Genomic DNA, 23141 nt, shown 5'->3' with positions numbered 1-23141 from the left:
TTATTCAAACCAGATTTGCAATGGTTTTAATACTATTGCATTAGTAGAGATATTATTGATTTTCAGTGAAGCAGCTGAGAGTAGATTTGCTGTTATTTAGAATTACTCTGGAGCAAATTCTGGAGTAGAGCTAACCACATAATTTCTCCTGCTGGACTTTGCCCTGTCAAGATATGATCTACTCTTTCTTCTACAAGCCACTGTAAGGAATGAAGTAAGAAATTTTCCTCTCATAGTTCAGAGAATATTCCTGAAACATTCTGATATATTCCTGAAATCCCGAGTAACTCAAAAGAGAAAATTTAGAATTACCTTAATTTTCCTCAAATAATTCCTCTATTTGTAGCAAGAAAATAAAGAGAAAATATAAATTGTTCACTAGAAGATGGTATGTTTTTTTTCCATATGTTACTTACAATGTCTTATATGGCATAAAATCCTAGCAAAGAGCAGTTATTCAGATATTGTCACATATAGCACTAGTCAAAAGTAAACACTAGGCTTACTTCCAAGCTTGAACTTGACCTACAGATACTTGTGAAAGTATGTCTCTCTTCTCTTCACCAAGGCCATGACTTTTCATTAATTAATCTCAGATCTGTAATGCACTGGGCTAGCTGAGCGGACCAGAAACAAGCATGTGATAACTTTTGGGCCAAGTTAGTTAAAGCCACACTTGTGCTTTATGTTGTTGTACTTGTTCTAGAAGATGAGGTAATCAGATAAAGAGTCTTGCTGGGGCAAAGTTCCCCTTTCAAAATTGTTTAACTACTTAAATCCCATGAAAATGAATTTGTATCAGTGTGGTGTCTTTTTTCAATGGCACTTTTGATTTGATGCTAGGCTTCCTAAAATTAGATTAACCACCTCATGAAAAGCCAGCCTTGGGTTTTCCCTTGTGGAAAATACCCGAGAGAATCAAAGTCCAAAGTGGCACTTTCCTATCCATCTGCTGGATTACAAATAATTTCAATTTGTCCAACAAATGGGTATAGTAGTTGTGACATAAGTTACTATGTAAAAATAGTCAGTGAAGCCCAAATTTTGTTTAGCAAGCCTGATCTGTCTGTTCAGCAGAAATGATGACTGAGAAAAACTGTTAAATGAGCAGAAGAAAATCTTGAGAAAAAATGTAACCTAGACAACTTTCCACAAGCACAGAAAAATAACATTTAGTAAGTAGCTTGTTTGATATCACTGACTCAGCTCGTTTTATGGTTTGATATGCAGAAGATAGAGAATTAAGTTTATTTTGTGGACCAGATAAAATCAGCAAGTTAAATAACTTGCAGGAATATATATACAATGCAGCTTATATATACAATGAAAAGGAAGGCACCAAAGTACATTCAGATTGTGTATCAAAGGAGTTCTGATGCACAATAAACTTGTAGCAGTGTAAACAAGCTAATAACAAGTTTACAGCTGTAGATAAGATAAGGCTGAAGATTAGCCATGGGAAATTGCCACACCACAGTAAACAGAAAAAGAAGGGATAAAGGAATTTATCCAAGTGCATCAAAGCCATCTGTGTATAATTCCACTTAGCTGGTACTACTTTCCAACCATACACACCTTCCTATTATCCCAGAAGTAGTAACATTAGACAATGTGTTTCTCTTCTTAAGAGATATAGTTTTGTGTCTCTTTATTCATTCAATAGGCAGTATTAATTCCTTAACACTGGAATTCAGCAGGGTAGTGAACACGTGCTCTTAGAATCCAATGAACTAAAGTTTCTTTATAGGTTACCAATTCATCTGTATTGTAGAAAGTAGCAATGCCAAGATAAGAAGCTGTAGGAAGATGATGAGATCTCATTTAAGATTTTTTTTCTGTTTTTGATGGTAATTCAGTGCTGCTTGAAAGTAAAAATATTTCCAGATTCCTTGCTAAATTCCAGTTGATAGTTAGTGATTTCCTGCAGAACAGGCAACAGAATGAAAATCTCTGAAACAATAATTCTCATCATCTTAATGACTTTCAGATGGAATTACATAACAAACTGATCAAGCCACAAGTGTTATATCAGCAATACTGCATCAATAATAACCACTACTGGCTGCTAGTAACTGCCCCCCAAATGCCAGATTCTCGGCATTCTGCAATTGGCTGCAAACACTGGTATAAACCATAGGCAAAATGTGAGCACTGTACAAGTGAATAGTACAGTCATTTATTCCTTTAAAAGTTGTCTACACAAGCTACGTCATGGCACTTTATTCAATATTAATTAAGGTCTGCATAGATTTGTTAAACTGCATTACACCTTTGGGTGGACACTTTTATACAGAATTTAGTTAGCCTTCATTCAGTTTGATATAATTCATTCTTATCATGTTAACTTTAGCAAAACAAATGTAGATGGATAAACACCAGGAAGAAAAAGAACAATTTAAACCATTAAAACGATGGTCACTGCTGGTACAAGACCAAATGGTTATGGGGTTTAGTTTAGAAGCTTGAAGATAATTCTTAACCCTCACAACAACCATATTCTGGACCAGTCTTCTCATACAGTAATAAGAACAAAACACCTAATTGTTTTTAAGATAAAGCTCAGCCAGCTTATGAACCAGATTACTTGGTATGCCTGCAATGACAAGGGTATAGATTCAATGACCCAGAAGGTGACTTTCAGGGAAGTTCCCATGATAATATTTACATGCCTCCTCTGCCTCACTAAAGATTTGCAAGGTGTACATATTATGCACAGAATATATCTTGCACTGTAAATATATATTCACAAAAGCAAATGTTACATCTTTAAAGCTGAGCATGCATGTTCTGAATCACTAGCAAATACTTTCACAATATGGTGTTTATTCTCCCTTGTTTCAATTCTTCATTTTTAAAATGAAAGTAGCAATACCTTCTTGTCTCGCAGGAAGCCATGAAAGAAAATTCATGAATATTTATAAAACGCTTACTCAAGTGATGAACACAATCTCTCCATGAGGAGATCAATAAACCCATTCCGCTTTAGACACTGTACAGTAAATAAAGGTTATAGCCACACACAGACTAGAACAAAGACCAATACAGAACAGCTGTCTCATTCACTGTGCATCCATCATCCTGAGAACTGAATCAGGCTGAGCTCCCGTCAGGAAATGGATCTGAAGATCTTGTGTTAAGAGACTAACTACCCCAACACATCTGCATAAGAGGCAGCTGTACTTTGCACTGGCAAAACAGAGAGTTTTAACACAATATCATTGATTAGGACTCTAAATGCATTATTTAGCCAATGATCTTGTAAATAATAATTCAATACAATTTACAATTTAAGTTTTCTGGTGAAATCTCTGCTACAGTTAAATTATTTGGGTTTACTGTAGAGCTAAGGAGAAGAAAGGTGATCAAATTATTGGGTGATAGTCAAGCCATTTTCTGGCTACAATTTATGAGTATGCTACCATGTCTTCAAAGATATTTAAAGCAGATACGTCATAGTATGTCACTATTTATACTGTAAATACACACCAGATCTCTCAGGTACATCCATGGTCCTGACACTGACGCACCTTGTACTTGCTAAGCCAGTCCAGGAACATCAACACTGCAGTAATAATAACCATCTATGTCTATAAAGCCAAATCCCCACTGGCACTGCTATTTACGTGGATTTGGCACTAGAATGTCTGGGGAATCATATCCAGGTTCTTAGTATTTCATTAACTGGAGGTGCTCCAGGAAATGCTTGATGGCATGCTGTGACAAATTTCCATCCTCCTTCCAGGTGTTCATGGGAAAGTTTTCAATCTGCCAACACATTTAGTTAGCACGGTTCCCATGACGCACATTCCTCTCTTTCATGTGTCCCTATCAGTGCCAATATGAGCACAGCTGGATGAGCTGTTCATGCTAATGCTTCCAGAGTTACTGCAGCCACAAAATGATAGAGGGTTTGAAGAATACAGAAGACCAAAGAGCTCTCCAGCTATGCTGGAGTCATCAGTCACTCTCTTGTGCCCATAGTTTTTCCTTCCCATGTTCAGGAATTAATACGGAACACACCTGCATCCTGCACAGGAAAAATAGAGATATATCCATGTGGGAGACGTTCAATGTCATTATCTCCACACACACAAAAGTTATCAGGGAGATTTCTGAATCAAGTATTATCTCTGGTGTTTGTCTTCTCTGTATATACTCTTCCATAGGCTATTTGGGAGAAGACAGCTTAATTACACCTTAGAGACGCTGGATGGTCACTTTGCATGCTTGGGTCCAATACCATTTGTACTACTGGACAGTAACACAAAAGGATAAAAGTGAAACCATGTACTTGTAACTCTAGTAAACCCACGCAGTCAGACCTACCTCTTGGAGCAGCTCATATACCCTACCTCTACAAGTCTAATTAAACTGCAAAGAGTGCAGCACTGAGGCAGCTGTGTTTCTTCTGGCAGCCAAGCTAGCTCATTCAACGTTTGGCCAGGTATTCTTGCAGTGCACTGATATGCAGGCCTAGCTCGGGCAATTGTTATTGCCAGGCAAACAAGGGAAATAAACAGATGCTTTTTGTAGTCGTAAGCTTACAGAATGGAATGACATGCATGAAAAAATATGAATGGAGAAATGTGGGACTCTGCGTATCAATTATTTACAACTCCAATGCGATTACAGGAGAGGTAGCTATTTTGTTAAAAGCTTTGTGATGTTCTCTTCTTTCTCAAACAACCAGAATGTTCCAATAAATCAGTACTTTAACCAATAAAACAACATTAAAACACTCGCTTTCTGGCAGGCCTATCATCTTGTAGCAGCTCACTCTGCCTTCCTGTGTTGCATCCTCTTTCCTATAGCACCTAAGCCAACAAAGGTGGTGTATCCTGCCAGGGAAACAGAACATCTTATTTTTTCCAACCCAGAATAAAACTGCGTAATTTCAAGGCAGCAGTTATGGACTTAACTTCATGTAGATGTATTTTTATTCTTTCCCATATGCCAATATGTTTTGAAATTCTTGATTGCCATACAGGCAGTTCAAAGAACAGACTGCCAGGTGCCATTCACTGAAATATAATGTGAGGGTTTTTAGTGTGGGCTCAAAGAGACAGGAGATGCTAAAATGCAAGCGAACACAGGAAAACCCTACCACAGACACAGAAAGGAGAGCCCAACCAGCAGCCACTGCTCAGCACAGCCCCTCTCCATTTTCTGGTTAGGACTTCACTGTTCATACTGGGCAAGCACTTGTAACTCCATTTCAGTGGGGACGAAAGGGTCTGCAAATAACTTTTTTTTTTCTTCCTTTTTCAGCAGAGGATGACCTTAGGATAGAAAACCTCTGACTTCTGTGTGATTTCTTGTGAGTTCTTTGTAAACAGCAGCCTTCAAGAGTACTCTCACAGGCCTTAAGTGCATGAGGGCTGGGTTGGGCTTCAGAAAGGTTATTGATGAAAAAGCTCACCGATGTTCCTGATGCCAGTGATTTGTTTAAGATAATTAGGGCAGTTTCTCAATAGCCAGAGGCTTACTTCTTAGAAAACGAGGGAGAGTGTTTGCTAACCTCGATTAGCCCAGTGGCTAGAAAACTCCACGTTTAGACAGGCCGAGCTGCCTTCAGCGCCAGGCTGCGCTGGCAAAAGATCAACAACATCAATTTCCAGGGCGAGCTTGTCCAAGCCCTGTCACAGCAGGGCTCCTGCCGTGGCCTCCACCGGCTGAGGCCTCAGGTCAAAAAAAAGAAAAAGTCCTTAAACCATAACAACCTTTGGGTTGCCAGCACTGAAGCCGAGTTGTTGAGGGCAGCTTGCTTATTTATTTATTTATTTATTTATTTCCACTTAGAGAACTCTGAGCACGGCCTGCTTGGAGCAGATAGGAGGAAAGCGAGCGAATTTAGTTCCAATTCGCAATTGCTTTTTTAGAAGACGGAGGCGATGAGGGTCGAAGGGCGCTGAGGGGAGCCGGGCTCCCGGCGGAACCAGTCGGCGGACGGGCGCGGCGCTAGGCGGGCTCGCCGGGGGAGGGGGAGGCTGCCGGGGGCCGGGCAGCACCAGCGGGGCGGAGCGGAGCCGAGCGAGGCGGTGGAGCCCGAGCCGGAGGCAGATTTGCAGCCGACAGGGGGGTCGCGGCCATTACGCTGGGATGTGCGCGGGGACACGGGTAAGGCCGCCGGTGGGGGCGGGGAACCTGTGGCGGAGGAGGAGGAGGAGAAAGAGGAGGGCGCCAGTGCCGGGAGCTGGCGGGGGGGAAAGGCGTCGAGGCGTGCAGCAGGGGCTGCGTGTGGCCGAGGGAGAGCCGCAGCCTTGCCGAGGTGCCCGCCGCCCTGCTGGGGGGCAGCGTCCTCCCAGCCCCGCCGTGAGGCGCCGCGGCCCCCGGCGCAGCCTGCGCGGTGCCTTCGGAAGTTTTAGCGGGGAGGGGAAGATAAAGACCTGTCGGTTCTCGCCTCGGAATCGGATATGGGTCTGGTTTTTGTAACCCTGCCCTTCCGCAGTGAAGGTGATGTGCCGGTTTAAACCAGGAGGTCTGGGGGACGCCAAAATGCCCCACGCCAAACCTGACAGGAGCGACCGTCCCTTTAGTTACTACCACTGAGTTAGGGCAGCTGCAGTTAGCAGTGGGAAAGGGTGTTCTTGTGTCTTGTTTGTGTGCTCTGATGTGTTCTTCTGTGTGTTTCCAGGGCCGTAAGGCCACCCCTGTTCATGTTAATATCATCGACTGAACTTCACGGGAAGCAGATTAGGAAAAGACAAAACAAAATAAAACAAAACAACCAAAGCATAGTTAAGACCTTGACTCCAGAACAATAGTTTGTTGGGGGGACATTTTAATAGTTCATGACAGTAACTGAAAGAAAGGGTGGAAGCTTTTACATAGTTTATGGGTTTATAGCAAGGTCTGGATAAGTCACACTGAAATCTCTGAAGCTTCAGGACAGTACAGAGGGGTGCACGTGTGCACACAGTAAGCTACGCGATTAGGCCACAGCAATAATTACTTGGCTTAGTAATGAAAAAGTGTTCACGACAATGTGAAAGAGAAATCAGAGTTCCTGGAAGGAAATTGTTTTTCTGCCAAAAGTATGGCTACTGAAGAAGAAAAATGTACTTTTAATATTCAAATTGCCATTATTTTCATACTGAAATAATACTTACATTCATGTCTCAGCAATGACCATACGGTTGAGAAATCTCTTATTTAAAAGCATGCATCCTCACATCATCGCTATAAGATACCAGAGGTGTCATTATCCCTATTTTCATAAGTGATGGATTGCAGCAGAGAGGCACTAAATGATTTCTCCAAGATCAGAGTGGAATTTTATTCTCACAATACCTTTGCACATCCCCAAATCTGGTGCAACACCATTTTATATTATATTAAGCTGGATCTTTACAGTTTGTGGACAGGTATTATTTACAGTAGCAAAAGCTGTCGCACACAGACTAGGATCACATTCTTTTGTTAATTGCCACTGTTGTGGATGATTGGGATTTCAAAGGCAATATCCACAGCTGATATGTCTTTCTAATGAAAACTAGACCAAAATCAGAACTGAATGCCCTACGTAAGTACTCAAAGACACTCTTAATCTGACATTCCTGTCCCGCCTCCCTGTGCCAACAGGAGTACTTTCACAGCTGTAGGCTGGATCAGGAAATACATCTAATAGTTTTGTTGTCTTTGGCTTAGCGAAAGGTCTTATGGATCAGTGTATTGAACCAGGTTCAGTAAGTACCAGATGCATTATGACAAAGCCAGGAGCAGGAGGTAGGAGAAACAAGACCCACTCCTTTCAGTGTCAGCTTTTAGATCAGTTCACCTAGTCACAGCATTGTACCTTCAGTGTCTTATGCCTTAGTCTCTTAAAAAATGTTGAAGTTACTAGGGCTATCCTTTGAGCATTCTTAACTTCCTGCGTTCATTTCCAGGCTACTATGTCTTTTGTCTTAATTTTTAATATTAAAACCTTTAAAGATGCACAGTTGTAGTTGTGTCATCCTGAATTGCTGGATAATACCTTTCCCTTTCAGGCCTGAAACATCCTGTCAAGAGGCACATTTTTTAGGGTTGCAGAAGCTCTGTAGTGGTTCAAGTGGATTCACAGGTTATTCCTGTCAAAATATTCCCAAGCAGTAGACAGGTTTCATTGTTCTATGACAAATAACTGGTTGTATTCTTGATGTTGTAAAAGACTCAGCATTATCAAAAATTTACTTGAGTGTTGGAAAACTATGTTCACAACTGTCATGAATTCTGTTGAACAGTGTTGTGGCTGATGACCACCTGTATCACACCTAATTGCGGTTTCTGTAATGGCTTTTAAAAGCCCTGTCTTATTCATGGAAACCCAGGAACTATCAATATATTCTGAAATCCTGTTTTAAATGTACATAAATACTGGCATAATTTCTTTGTCACATTAATGAAACAAAAATACATGTATATGTTCCAAGTACAGGGTTGATACACAATTACTGCCTTGGACAGCTAGCAGTTGAATAGTGGCATGTAATATTAAGTAAAGTCTGCAAGATCCGAGCCTAATTTTAGACTTAAATAAAATAAACAGTACTGAGAGAGAGAAAAAAAAAAGATGCACAAGTGGAGACCAGTAAAAAAGGCAATGATGGAATCAGCAGTGCTAAATTAAGTAGAAGTGATGCAAAGGATTTCATGAAGCTGAAAAGAGGAACCAGACATCTGCTGAGTTCAATTCTGACCCTCAGCACTGCCCGTCTGAAGGGATCTGTCAGCAGTAGAATTGCCATCCTTTTGAAATATGCAGGTACATCACATCCATTGCAGCTGTTGTTTCAGCTTCTTAAAAATCAGAAGGCTATATGTAAATTGTTTGTACTTAAGATATACTTTTGGTAGGTATGACTGCAGTATGCTTAAAGTAGGTTTATTCTGGCTGGCTAAAAACCAGCGAAGCTGTACTGGTGCAGGCCTTGACATGAACTGTGCAAGTCTCCACAGTGCTTGAAGGCCTTCATGGAAATTTGTGCTTGTGTGGCTTTACTACTGTTAATATCTAGATAAAGTAGCTCAGGTCGTGCTCACACCTGTAGCATCCACACTTCTGTCTTCTGGTATTGTCTGAGAAGTCTGTTTAAAAACAGAAGATCTTTAAGATAAAAATAAAATCTAGTATTCACGGAAAGTGAGCTGTGGAGGATTTTTCAGATTTGAGTTGTCCTCTTTTTGTACCTGTATGTACAAAATTTTTGTACCTGCTTCCCCAGATCCTTCAAAGATCCCTAGAGGATTAAACTCTCTGGATGCCTTGTGAGAGATTGGAACTCTTAAGAAGCTGCTAACATAGATGTGTTAGAAAACCAGAAGAAAAGAACAAGTCACTAGCTGGAGATTTAACCTGCAATTTTGGGAACTCAAGTAAAAGTTTGTGCTGTAACAGGCACTTTGAGTATCAATTTGGAAAAGTAACTTCGGTCTTCTCTGCACAACAGTTTTGGCTCTTTAAAGAAATTGACGTGGTTAAAAAACAGTGGTACTGCCCATATGAATCAATTCCCTTCAGAACCAGTTACTGTAATTTAGGGAGCCTACACTGAGTATAAAAATCACATCCTTTTGCATCATATGAACACCAGCATAACTTTTGTAACGTGGCTCATGCCTTAGTCTTACTGTGAAAGTAAGGGGAATTTCACACATATCAAAGCTGCTGCTGTGATTAAATGCTGCATGACCACAAGTTTAAGATTGCTTATGAGAAAAGACAGTCACAAAGGAGTAAGACTTAACCTGGAAAGGTTTGCTTTGCAGTTCTGAGATACTTATATGACAGGTGAGAACAGGGCATAAAGCAGAACTTTGCTGATGAATGGAGAAGAGGGTGGAAAAGGTGTGCGCAAACCACAGCTCTCTGGCGGTCATTCAGGTTTATTTTGAAACTGATTGCCTGTAACAGAAGTACATAATTTCATCTGAGTTTTAAACCTAAAATTGGGTAGTGTATGATTTATTTATGCCTGTAGGTGCAGAATCTAATTGGCATCCTAAGTAAGTTTACCCAGTGTGGAAGAGATTCCTGCTATATGTACTGCTCCCACACTGCAGCACATTAATCAGCAGTACTGCATGTATGCTTTGCTATTGAATTACCTTGCAATTGACCTTGTGTCAAGGCCTAGGCACTTCCTGGGATTCAGTGCATCCTGCTGATTGTTTTTTGGTTGTGAAGAGCTGCCGATGGCTAGCTTAACTTCTTCCCAAGCAAGAAATTTCCAAGGTAAGGCATTTCAAGGCTTGCAGGTTTTCTGTGTTCCTCGTGCAAGTCAGACTTTGTAGGTAGGATTGTATGGCAAAATACTGCCAGGCTGTATCACTTCTCATAGAAACATCTGCCTTCCACTCTTAATCCAAGAACATTTACTATTTTAAGAATATAAGTGAGAATATGTGGCTGCAAATAGTCACGTATTTCTCTCAGAATTGAAGTCTTGATTCCTGCAGGTTTTTGGCACCTTGTCTCATAAATTGACAGTACAGATCTCTTATCCAGATCTGTTTAGCATTCTAGGGTGTCTCTGCAGTTTATGAGCATGCAAAGATGTGTTAAAAACTTTTAAAATTGCATGTTCCAGAGAAGGTAACAAACTGTAGGGAAAAAAAAAATATTATAATATATTATAATATATAAAATATATATAATATATATATATATAATATATATAAAATATATATATATATTTTTTTCAGATTAATCTTTAGGCCATGGATATTTTAAATTTCTCTGTGGTCTAGTAGCTCCTGAATTGTTGAAAATTCAGATGCTGTTCTGATTTTTAACAACCTGTGTAGTTCTGGCAGTGTACTCTGGTCACAATGTAGTGAAGCAAGTGCTAGCGAACATGTGCAGTAACATTTTAAATGGGACTTTGCATGGATCAGGGGTTGTCCACTCTTCCATAGCTTTGTGTAGTGTGAGCTCTGACTGGGTTATATTTACTCTTCTTCCCTGCTTCTTTAATCTCCCCTCATCACCCAGAACCTCAGACCTACAGAACATCCTGAAGTATTCAGGTAGGGAGCTAAGAAAAGTGTTGCTACAGAGATGTGTTGTCTGAATCCCTTTCTTTTTTGGTTCTGTACAAGTTTTTCTGGTCAGAAAATGCAATTTTATTGATTGCATTTCTGTTTGCCAATGATTGATTGACTGGAAGCAGGCCCAGAGGACACAGAAGGCCTCCTGCATACTATGGCCAAAGGCTGTGCCTGAGCAGGAATAGGATGGAAGCAGGCACAATACGCATGCATGTGCCAAAGGTCTGAGGAATATTCTCGTGAAATATGTCATTTGCTGGGAGTATTTAACAAAGAATTTTCAGAAAAAAGAATGAGGGCTAACTATTTGGAAAGCATAGCAAAAGAAGGATGTTGTCAGAAGGGAGGAAGTGGTCAAGAGAAGCTGGGGTAAATGGTAGGTTACTTTACGTGACATGGAAGCAAACAACCACAGCATAATAGTAAGGTGCAGTACCAGAGCACTCTGTCTATTGACTAAATTATCCATGCATGTTTGGCTAATAGTCTCCAGAAAAGAATCTGCTATAGGAAAGGTCAGTGATTGCCAAAAGCTATGCTGTAATGTAACTGGAACTGAAGGATTTTTAGTCTCAATTCCATCTCCCCGCAGGAAAGCTAGGAGTGAAGGTTTGCAACCAGTTACAAATGTGATACTTTACAAAAGTGGAAGCTGAAAGAGTTTACAAGAGACAAAGAAAGGCAAGTGATGGGAAACCAAAGCAATTTCTTGGCACAGGATGTACATACAAGAGAATGCTTATACTGAGCTTCATGGTGAAAGGTCCTTCTTTCAAGGTATGGACCACTTAAAGTAGGGATTTTCACAGTGCTGCCACTAGCAGAGAGTTATTAAAGGCTTTTTTATTGTGATATGGGATGGCCAAGCATGAATAGTATATAGTGTTTATCTGCTTTGTGATGAAAATGACACTGCTGTGCCTTGCTTTTACAGAGATTTGACAACCAGCTCTTGGATGTTAACCATATATAGTCCTTGCAGCTTTTCGCTAGGATATCTCAAAAGCTTTGTAATAAGAGGAAAGAGTCAGAGTACATGAGGGAAGAGAAGCAGAGAGAAAGCAAAGAACATGTCCAGTGTCAAACAGTTCCCTTCCACGTTTCATCATTATCATGTGACATTAATGAGCTTGCTACAAAAGCTTGCCTTTCTGCATGTGAGATATACCTGGATTAACTCTACACCAGCGTTCCCATTTAGCAAGATCAAGTAATGTTCTCTTGAGTATACAGCATGAAGTTGAGAACAGAATCTACCTAGCATGGCACTGGCCTCAAACTAAGAATTAGATAGATTATTTGGGTTTCTTGTTTTTGAACACACAAAAATTGTTCTAGACTCCTTAAAAATAAACCTTTTATTTGTTTAAATATAATACTGCTTCAGAGTTAAGTTCTGTCTCACATCAATCTAAAAGTAACTTTTGTGGGTCTTTTGCAAGTGTTTAAATAAACATAAAGTTTTGTTTTGCTGCCTTAAATTTGGGTCAGGCTGGAGAACTCAAGAAGATGCTATGAAAAATTACAGGATGTGAGGGTCAAATAATGGTTTAAGAGAAGGGGGTTCTTAGTAAAATTGTTTAAAACAGCTTTTATTTGATGTTCAGCAACTTCATCATTTTCAATATCTAACATGAAGCTGATGAAACTTTTTTTGACCTTATAGCTAACCAAATAAAAGGTGCTCATTATTTTATGATCACAATTTAAAGAGGAAGAAGAAAAACGTTCAAAATAGGAAAAAATGCAAAAGAGATTTCTGAAGTTTTAAATAAATCCTATTTTAAAATGGAAATGCAAATGATTTTTTAAAAAATCATTTGCAAATACTAGCTCAGTTAAATCCCAGATGAATCAGAGGGCATTGTGACAGGGTGTGAGATCCCGATGCGTTTTTCCCAAGATGCTGCTTGGGAAAGGTCTGATTCACCTTTTTGACCACTGGAAATTTCTCATTGCCTTCTATACTGTTTCCAGTGTGGTGTTGTGGTGGTTTTGTTTGATTTATTGTCCATACAATCTCCTTCAAAGTTCTCTTTAAAATATTACAGTAAAATGCTGGAGATACTGGCAGGAATATGTAGAATGTGCAGTGCATGCAGCTGAACCTCAGGTTTCTTGTTTCCTTTAAGCTCTGCCTTTCTGGAGGAGGGTGAGGAAGGGTGGGGCAGAGGTTTTGGAGCTGTGTCAGGAGTCAGGGATGCGTGTGCAGTGAGAGGTGACTGCTCTTCAGCGGCACTATGGGTGCAGCTTAAACCTTTGGCTCCAGATCCAGTGGTGAGGAATTCTGACCTAACATGTTGTCATTTTAAAATGTCCTTCTTTTTTTTTCTTTCTTTTTTTTTTTTTTTTAAGCAAAGGTCACCAAGTATCGCATGCTACAAAAGGTAATAAATTATGAAAACCGAAAAGAGTTAGCTGCCTATGCTTAAGAGGTTTTGAAATTTGTCAGGTTTCCTCTCTTTGTTTTCCTAACTCCCAACTCTCTTCCCATCTTTATTTAAGTGTGACTGATAAGTTAATTCTTCAGCTTTTCAAGGTGCTTTTTGCCTATGTAATTTGCACCGAGTAAAAATGATCTGCCATGTAAAGACTTTGCCTTTCTATTAGTCCTGGGAATTTGCTTTGAGAAAGTGTCTATTTCTTGCTTCTAGTCACTGAAGTCACCAGTATGAGATGCTTGTTTTCATAAGAGCAAATGTAAACATGATTTTTTTCTGCAAACATAACCTACTTTCAAACACCTGGCTCATATGGCATCCTGAAAAATTCTGTGTTGTTGTTTCCTTAGGTTTTCCATCAGGATATTTTACGTTATAACAGTATGTAGAGATATGGCAGGTTACTGCTTTTGGGCAAATAATTACCATTTCAAGCAAAAGTATGTTTAATTGACACACCTTGCATGATTCATGCTAAAGATGGATGCTTGGGAGAGATTGGTAAACTTAACAGGACAAAGAAGAAATCATGTTGACACTCTCCCTGATAATCCAGCACGTTGTTAATTCAATCAAACATTTCTTTAAAAAGGTCCCTCATTGGTTACAGGGACCACAGGATTTAGCACTGAGGAAGAGGGAAAGTCTCTTTTCCCTTCCATGGCCTGGGAGTATACACTGCAGAAGGGCCTTGGGATATGGTAATTCATGTGGAAGCTGCTGGGGGATGCCGAGAGGAGATGCTGTATAAAGGTTTGTTTTTCTCTCCTGGTTTCTCTTCTCCCTTCATATGCAGATCATGGTTTCTAAAGGGAACCATGGGCTTCGTGTATGTAGTAATAGTCTTCCAAGCCATCACGATTGTGACCGTTGATAACTGTACACATTATGAATTATACACATAATAATGAAAGGACAAAAATGTACCATCTTAATTTGATGAGAGGAATACCCGTTAGGAGAAAGCTTTCTAGTCAAAGGGTATCAAAGCAGTGAAACAGGCTTTTTAGGAAGTTTGGAGAATCTTTTGGAGTGTGACTTTAGAGCAGGATTTGTTTTGTACAACCCTCCCCATCTAAATATTACATGTCCAAACTAATCAGGCAGATTCTGTGATAAATGAGAGAGAGGCACATGCCAGAAGGTACCACATATGCTCAAGCATCCCTTTTAGATCTAGATGGAGATGTCTCCACCCTCTGGAGATTTGCTGTCCTCCCAGACTAACTACAGAGGGACTTGTCTTGTTAGCATTATACATGGCTAATGTTAAATGAGTTAAATCTTAGCCTATCCAGATATTTTGCTGCTTAAAGTGTGCTAATAATAAATAAATAAATAAATAAATAAGTCTTTGTATTCAAAGTAGTAGAAGAGAGCTCCAAGTCAGGCTAACAGTGACTGTTGTGAAAACAGAAGTCTTTTTTCAGGCAGCTGAGTGTCAACAGTGGTCTTCATCTGTTGTATCAGCTGGGTTGCTGTTTCTGCCGAGTGATGAAAGCCCTGTGTTCCTGCTCCTGGCACTGGATTTCAAAACTGTACACAGCTCTGTAATGCACAGCCAGTGCATTTCACTGTGACTTCCACAACTAGTTAGCACATTGTCCTTTGATTTGGCTTGCCAAGGGATTGGCTAAAACCAGGAAATATTACGTTGTTACCTTCATATTTTTTGTGATGAAATATTTGCTCCCTGTCCCACATTCACTGTTTAGTGAGTCTTACTGAAGCAAAGAAAGGAAGGAGTCCCTCTTCTGGCATCCAGCAAAGGGAATCTGAGTTGTGAATCACTGCTTCTGTCACTGACTTTTTTTTTTTTTTTAATTTATTTCAGCTAAAGTCTAAAAAAATTTAAATCTTTCTGCAATGGCTTAAAAATTTCCTCAATTACCAAGAATAAAACTGGCTGAGATGCTGGGATCATTAATCTTAGAAATAGTCAAAGATAATTTTGGTAACAAGCATTAAATTGTACTATTTGGTCTTTGTGAAATGGTGGTGGTTTGATACGTCAGTGGATAAGAATGTGTTACTGTTACATGGCAAGCAAATTTGGGTTATTTACATTTTTTCATCTATGGTAATCAGGAAGTTTTACACCTTCTCTGTCATCCATAAGCCTGCAACATATTTCTGTTAGTTTGTTACCTGCTTGGGCTTGAAATATTTGTCAGTCACACAGAAAGATTTATTATAGTGAAAAAGCTTATGGACAACTGCTCTCTTGAGGAGTAATTACTAGGAGTAATTACAATTTTGGAAGAACGAAGTCCCTCTTACAGGAAGGAGATAGGAATATTTTTTTCTCAGTAGTTGTACAATTGTTTGATTTCATAATTGGTATGTTATTAACCCCTCCACATCTTCCCTTCCTTGTACATCTGAAAGAGTTAACTGGAAAAGAGTGAAGGGAATGAAAAAATGATGAACAGCGAAGTAAATGGCTTTTGTGGGTTTTGTTTTGCATAAAAAAATAAAACATTTTGAAAGACAATGGATCATGAAGCAAGGCAGTTAAGAAAAAGGTACTTCAAAAGTCATATTCTCAACATTTTCATAAATACCAAGTGTCTTGGTATTGCCCATTCAAGTAGCTTACTAAGATTATAAATGGCTTATATAAATGGTTGAAATAAGGAAACTTTAAATAACTGTTTTTTCCACACTAGATTGACTATAAAAATATTGCACCATATTTTTTCTAGCATGATAAGATTTTATACTTTTAGTAACAGTCAACAGTAAAAAATGGTATTTTCTCTATACTTTTAATTCTGAGAAATAGCTCAACAATCTTCTTCTCAATGAACACCTGTAAATCTGCTATTTTAAAAAGAATGGCTCATAAACTTTAGGTTGATTTCGTTAAAAGACAGTGGAGAGAGGAGAGTATGAGATGAAATATTTGGCAGAGTACACAAATCGAGAAATGGGACACACAACAGTAGTGTACCTTGACTACTACATATAATCTAATCTTGCTACCAGGTGAAAAATTTACTATGGCGATTTTTTGCTGTAATGCATGCAGACAGTAGGATGCCAGATGGAAGGAAAGTAATCTTGCACCCTGACGATAGCCTGCACTGATGTTCTGAGTTATAGTTTTAAACAAATTAAGTGCAAGATGAGTTGTCCTACGGGAGAAATAGTGCAAGAAACATAGCAACTATTCATTGTAAACGTTTGTTAGAGATTGTAAAATGTTTTGAGCTTCTGTTAAAGTATACCTTGTGTTTCTAAAACCTCCTTTCTGAGTATCATGGGGTTTTATAAAATGAGTATTGCCTATACCTATGAACTTGGGCTTTCTTTAGGAAAATAAAAACCCCTGGGTAGATTGCTAGAGCTTAGCTAAGATGAATGGAGAAGCGTTGGCATGAAGTTTATTCCCCCTCAGTCAGCTAGTAAGAATTGCCATAGCCTTTTCTAGTGCAGTAGGAAGAGGGATTTTTGATCACAGAAGCTACTTATGCCATTCACAGGCAATGCCTCACCTCGGGTGTGAGGTTGTTCCCAGGTGCTTGTTGCTACAGTGCTGACTCAAGGGTTTAATAAATGCCGTTAACTATCAGCAAGGACTGCAGTTCCTGAGATAAGGATTCCTTTCAGAATGCTGTTCTGTGCAGAATTAGTAGCTTCTCTGCTTTTTCACGGTGTTACAGCACAAGACACCGGTGGGCAGTCTGCTTCCATGAGGTTCCATTCTATGGCTGGCGCAGATGCAGAGCAACTGTGGTAGGAAATGAACCGAAAAAAATCAGGTATAAATAAGGTAAGTTAGGATAGATGGCATCTGAATGCTGTATAATATTTCACTGTTTTGGAAATGCAACCTGTGGTGGTCATGTTGCTTTAGGGAAATTTTGTCATTTTTGCTGTGGACTTTAGAGAACCAACAGGCTTTTAAATCTGTATAAGGCATTACGATGATACAGCATGTTGGCTACTGAGATTTGTAAAAAGAATTGAGTGGTTTGTTGCCTAAGTAGGGACTTCAGGAACATTGAAGAATGCATCATATCATGCATAAAATCATCTTCTCTTGCAGTAAATGAGACATTTTATCCAGATCTAATTTTGTAGGCAAAATTACAAAGTATCACTTATTTTGTAATAGTCATTATATAGTCCTGCATAACATTCTAATTTGGTTTTCTTAAGCTTCGGGTGACAGTTCGGTATGTGCTTTACCACATACAAGTTCAGAAATTACTGTAAATCTAAACTATTGCTATGTTTATTGTAATATCACAAAATAATAGTGGTCTGCTGGAAAAAATAGGTCTGTAGATCAGTGGCAGAAAATTATTGGAGTCAGATTTGTTTTCTTTTATAAAACAATTACAGAAATATTATGTGTTGTAAATGGAAAAATCAAACTCTAGGATCCTGAAAGGGAGGATGAAATTTGGATAAATACAGCCTTTGAAGCAGAGGGACCTGACATCATATAACATCTTAATTCTTTTCCAAATCAGAATGTGGAAATGGTCCTTTTCTTAGGTTTAAGCCATTAGTTAAAAAAGCCTTTACAGAATTATTACTTAACCTGCTGTATTTTAACTTGTTTCTAAATAGAGGACACTCCTTGGATTATAAAGCATTTCAGGAACAATGGCAGATCCCATCCGCTGGGCCAGATACCGTTGGCAGCGACTGATCTCTACAGAAGGCAGAGAAGTTAGCAGCAGCAGCAACTCAAGTAGCAAGTGCTATCAGTCATCAAAAACTGCCAGCAAACACAGGATAGTGATACCCTGTTTGGGACATTTTAAGGAAGAGTATGAAAAGGTATCAAAACTGTACATGAACAACAAAATACGGACTACTAAATATACTTTACTGAATTTTATACCACGGAATTTATTTGAACAATTTCACAGGTAAAGAACTGCTTTTATTTTGATTGTGGAAATTCTGCAGAAATTGAATCTTTTATTTAAATGTGTGTATTAATATATAGATGGGTATTTTAAAAGTTATTATTCTTTCCCAACCTGCCTATCACTTCTGAAAAGATCTGTGTTACTTGACCAAACATTCTTGAGTATCATCAGTCTTGGGCTAATTCTTTTCTGCATACCTTTTGCCGTTTACACTCATTCTATTCTTTGGATTATTGAAATATTCAGTACTGTTGGAGCACTGACACCCAGTAATCTGAAGTAGGATTTTCAGCTTGTTTCCTGCAAATATATTTTATCTTCTTCCCTCTCATGCCTTTCTCTGTTGACGTTGTTGGTTTTTTTTCTCCTCCTTGGAGGACGGCCAATTTGTAAAGTTATGCAGGGAGGTTGCAGGACAGCTTACTTTTAAAAATGTGTTGTATATACATTCACTAAAGCCTCACTAGAAGACACATACATGGAGGGCAGGGCTGGAAATACAGGAATAATATTGCTTTCTACACCTTCTTATCACACGTATTAAGCAGCTGTCCAGCCAAATAATCTTTCGACTGGAAAGTGAAAACAGAGTTGTGGATACTTAGTTCTTAAATAGTACTTGGAGTAAAGAAATGATAAATTACTGCTAAGTTAAGTCTCTATACAGTACGGAGTGGGGGAGTAAGGATGACTGACTGCTAACACAGCTAACTCTTGTGTTTGCTCTTTGTTTCAGAGTTGCCAATTTGTATTTCCTATTTCTAGTTGTTCTAAACTGGGTTCCTCTGGTGGAAGCTTTCCAAAAAGAAATTACAATGCTACCTCTAGTAGTGGTTCTGACAATTATTGCAGTGAAGGATGGTCTGGAAGATTACTCAAAATACAAATTGGATAAACAGATAAACAACTTACTAACCAAAGTGTATAGCAGGTAAGAGACAACAGACTTTCTGGTTTATTGTTACTAAACTGCTTATGAGTACATGTAAGAAAAAAAAAATTGATAGCTCTTCTGGTTTACTTTCTGGATGCTTAGAGAATCACAGAGTAACTTGGGTTGAAAGGGGTGTCTGGAGGTCATCTATCAAGTCATATCCCCTGCTCAAAGGAGGTCTAATTAGGTGAAGTCGCTCAGGGAGTTGTCTAGTTGATTCTTGATCACCTGTTTTGGTAAATAGATATCAAATTAGTGTAAAATTTGCTGGAAAAAATACTCTGGATGTGGCCAGAGTGTTCATGCTTGACTTTGTATTGTTTTAACCAAGGTAGTTTGACTACTATTTTTAGTATCTTAAAAATTGCTGTAGGGATCACAGAAATTCAAGGGTTGCTAATTTGTCAATATATTGGTGAAGCTCACTAATGCTATCAGCATTATAATATTTTATTCAAATGCAATAACATTTCCTTAAAAAGAATAAGATCATTTTCAGTTTGTGTGGATCACATAGTTTGGTACAGATATTAGCAGCTCTTCCACAGTGCAGGACTTAAATATTACAGACTGTAGGTGCAGGTTAGGAGTGGAGTGTGCTCATGGTGAGAGGTTTGCTGTCAGGCATTTATAATGTGTGGACGATTAAAAAAGAAAAAAAGAAGGAGGTGTCAGGAAAGTAGACAGGTCGTATTATAAATTATCACTGGCAAAAAATTGATTTTAGTGCATGTCAGTGGGGCCTACATCCCTCATGTTTCTTCTACACCTGTCATAAAAGGCTATTGCAAGACTCACTCAAAGCCTGTAAAGTACAAAGATAAAGGAAGTGTAGTGGACTCTTCTTGCTCTGTGGTCATGGAGGGGAACCGAGTGCATGTGGAAACTCACTTGTTATCTGCTGTAGTAGCTGTCACAACCAACAGCATTGCAGAAGCAAACAGATTTGCAATTAGACATTTTAATGAGAAGGAGCTTGAAATCAAGTTTGGCACTACAGCACCTCTATGTTTGTGCTCTGACGTTAATGAATTTGTAAAAGACATGCCTTTTCCTAGTGAAGTCAAAGCACAAATGGAAAAGAAACTTTTTAAAAATCTTTATCTGTTAGCTGGGTTTGCCAAGCCCTAGACTTTCTTTGCTGTAGACATGACCTTAATCGGCCTATGGAGAAGGATTGCAGTCTAGTAATAACTAACTATTAAATATATTGTTATATTACTGAGAAGATGGAATCTTTAGCTTTCTGGCATTTGCTATGTATTTTAAGAGCAAGCTCATAACCACAGAAAGCATCATAGAATGGTTTGGGTTGGAGGAGACCTTAAGGACCATGCATGGGCCCACTTCTCAAGGCTGTGCACGTCCACCTCAACGGCATCCCTTCCCTCCGAAGTATCAGCTGCACCACTCAGCTTGGCGTCATCTGCAAACTTGCTGAGGGTGCACTCAGTCCCATGTCAATGTCACTAATGAAAATATTAAACAGTACTTGTCCTGATGCAGACCCCGGAGGTCTTCACACTGGTCTCCACGTGGACATTGAGCCTTTGAAGAAACAACTTCATGTTCTGCAAACACAAATATTAACCTAAACCTCCTTGCTGCCCTTATGAGTTCTCAAATCCTTTCCATCGCATTTGGAGGGAGAGGTAAAAGAGTGCTGTTGCAGAGTGACCAGGGAATTCTGTGCCACTTGGCGTTGTCCACTCTTTGGACTCACTTTACCTTCTTAGCTGGGAAAATTGGCCTACACAAAAAATCGTGTTGATATAGTTTTCAATACCAGAGGGGTGCTTCCAAGCAGAGAAGGTTATTAGTTTTCAGTTCACTCAATCTCCTGAATTGAAAGGTGTGTCAGCACCTCTGCAGATACGAGAAAGCAATAGCAGAGGGAACGTCAGACCAGACTCAGTTTGATCAAAGCTTAAGTCATAGCTTCAGTAACTATGAATCACATCCCATTCTACAAGTCTTCCTTCCTTTTTCCTCTTTACGTTTATTCTTAGATTGTTGGGGTTTTGTTTGTTTGTTTCTTGGGGTTTTGTTAATTTACTTTAGAAATCTTTCCTTTTTTTTTCTTTGTTTTCAAGGCAATGTATTGGTATGAAAAGTTAATTCCTGGAGTGTTTTTGAATCCGTCCATCTTCTGATAGTCATGGCTGTAGCTTTAATTAAGTTTTACATGCTTTCCATTGTGCCAGTTTTCAATATGTGTAGAAAATTAGAGATGAGCATCTTGAGGAGAAGCAGATACTTGGCTTATGTTGGTTTAATTTTACATCGGCTTTTGTTGCTTCCTGGTTTTGCTTTGCTTGCACTTGGAAAACAATATGCCAACCTCCACCTTATCTTCACTAGAGATATTGTAATCAATATACTGGTTAATTGTGTGGACTTTGTGTCATCTCTTTGTAGAAGAGCATTTTGAAAGGATACTGTCAGATAATGCAGGTCTGAAATGTATGGATGCAAAGCTTGAGGTAGGGAATATTTTCCTGATACTTTGTTGTTAGAAGTGTCAGAAGCATTTTGCATAGCTAGCACTTTGATTAAAGCTGGTAGATCAGTGCCAGTCTATACAAAATTGCCATATCACGCAGTTTGTTAGCTTATGTCTGCACATGGAAGCTAGGTGCACTTCCCAGCTCCCTGGTGTGACTCTGCTTCTCAGCTAGGTAGGTCAGAATGAGATTCGGGAAAGGAAGCACAGCCTGAAAGACAGCCCTGGCACAGCCTGGACTATTCTCCAGTCTGGTTGACTGATAAACTGTGGAGAGTACATGCTCCTCCCTTTAAACATAGCTCTAGGATAGTCTGTGCAAGGCAGAAAAGCCAGGCAACTACCAAGGGTAGTAGTACTTGGTACCAAAAATGTACTGCAGCTAGACATGTATGTACAGTGTTTGTAGTAGCAGCTGTATTTGTTTCATCCCCTTATTGCACTATCCTACTACTCTGTGCCTCCAGCTAGCTCCTTGTTGCTTGTTACCTCACATTCTATTCACCACTCTAAACCTGATTACATTTGCAATAAGCTGCTGTGATTACATAAAAGGAAAATTGTTCATCTCTGAGGACAGAATAACAGATATAAATGGAAAGTTGAAGACAGCACAAACTTCTGTATGTCATGCCTGGATATTTCATAATAATAAAGAATTTTGACTATGAATTCTGAGGGGCCTGAAGTCTTTTTGACTTCTCTGAGTGTGAGAAGTAAGGTCTTCATACCTTATGTTCAAAAATAATACAAAATATCTTAAAAGCCTATAAATACAAATATTTATGTTCAGAACGTTAGTGAAGTGGTTGCTGAATATCCTTTGTTTACTGGTAGATGTTGGAATAATGAAAATATAGGAAGCAAGTGGGCTTGAATTTTGAATAGAGCTAAAATAATTCTGGGAGGGGGACTGGAATTAATTCCCAGCAAAACAGGGCTGGGACCTCAGAGCTGATTCTTTGTAATTATATTCACCTTGACCTGATAGACCATCTCATTAGAGTTTTTAATGACTTGGAAGCATAATTTAATAATGAGAGCCATTTTCTAGTTACAATTTGTTTCTCTGAGCTTTCACTTTGAGTTTATAAAAACAATTAATTAATATTTTTATATGCATTTCAGGAAAGAGAAGAAATACATAGATGAATGCTGGAAAAATGTCAATGTTGGGGATTTCATCCGGCTTTCACGTAATGAAATAATTCCTGCTGACATGGTGCTGTTATATTCTAGTGACCTGGATGGGATCTGTTACATTGAAACTGCCAGCCTTGATGGAGAAACCAATCTAAAGCAGAGGCAGGTGGTGAGAGGATATTCAGAGCAGGTGATAATTGTGC

At 39.0% G+C, this 23141-nt stretch overlaps 1 protein-coding gene across 4 annotated transcripts in view; it reads left to right on the top strand.

The window, feature by feature from the left end:
• The first annotated feature begins 6003 nt into the window (after positions 1-6003).
• Positions 6004-23141, top strand: part of ATP10D (ATPase phospholipid transporting 10D (putative)) — a 44907-nt gene continuing 27769 nt past the window's right edge. The window contains exons 1-5 of one of the 4 annotated variants that reach the window (XM_035550112.2): positions 6004-6117; positions 17135-17244; positions 18051-18355; positions 19095-19289; positions 22924-23128. In XM_035550112.2, coding sequence (XP_035406005.1) covers positions 18087-18355; positions 19095-19289; positions 22924-23128 — 669 coding nt within the window. In that variant the 5' untranslated portion in view covers positions 6004-6117; positions 17135-17244; positions 18051-18086. Of the gene's footprint in view, positions 6118-14079; positions 14223-17134; positions 17245-18050; positions 18356-19094; positions 19290-22923; positions 23129-23141 lie in introns of those variants that run through there. The other 3 variants (XM_050710606.1, XM_035550123.2, XM_035550133.2) reach the window with 3 other exon arrangements.

Source organism: Cygnus atratus, chromosome 4, assembly GCF_013377495.2.
Source record: "Cygnus atratus isolate AKBS03 ecotype Queensland, Australia chromosome 4, CAtr_DNAZoo_HiC_assembly, whole genome shotgun sequence".
In the NCBI taxonomy this organism is placed as follows: Eukaryota; Metazoa; Chordata; class Aves; order Anseriformes; family Anatidae; genus Cygnus; species Cygnus atratus.
The sequence above is the reverse complement of the archived record's forward strand: the minus strand, read 5'-3'. Positions and strand labels throughout refer to the sequence as shown.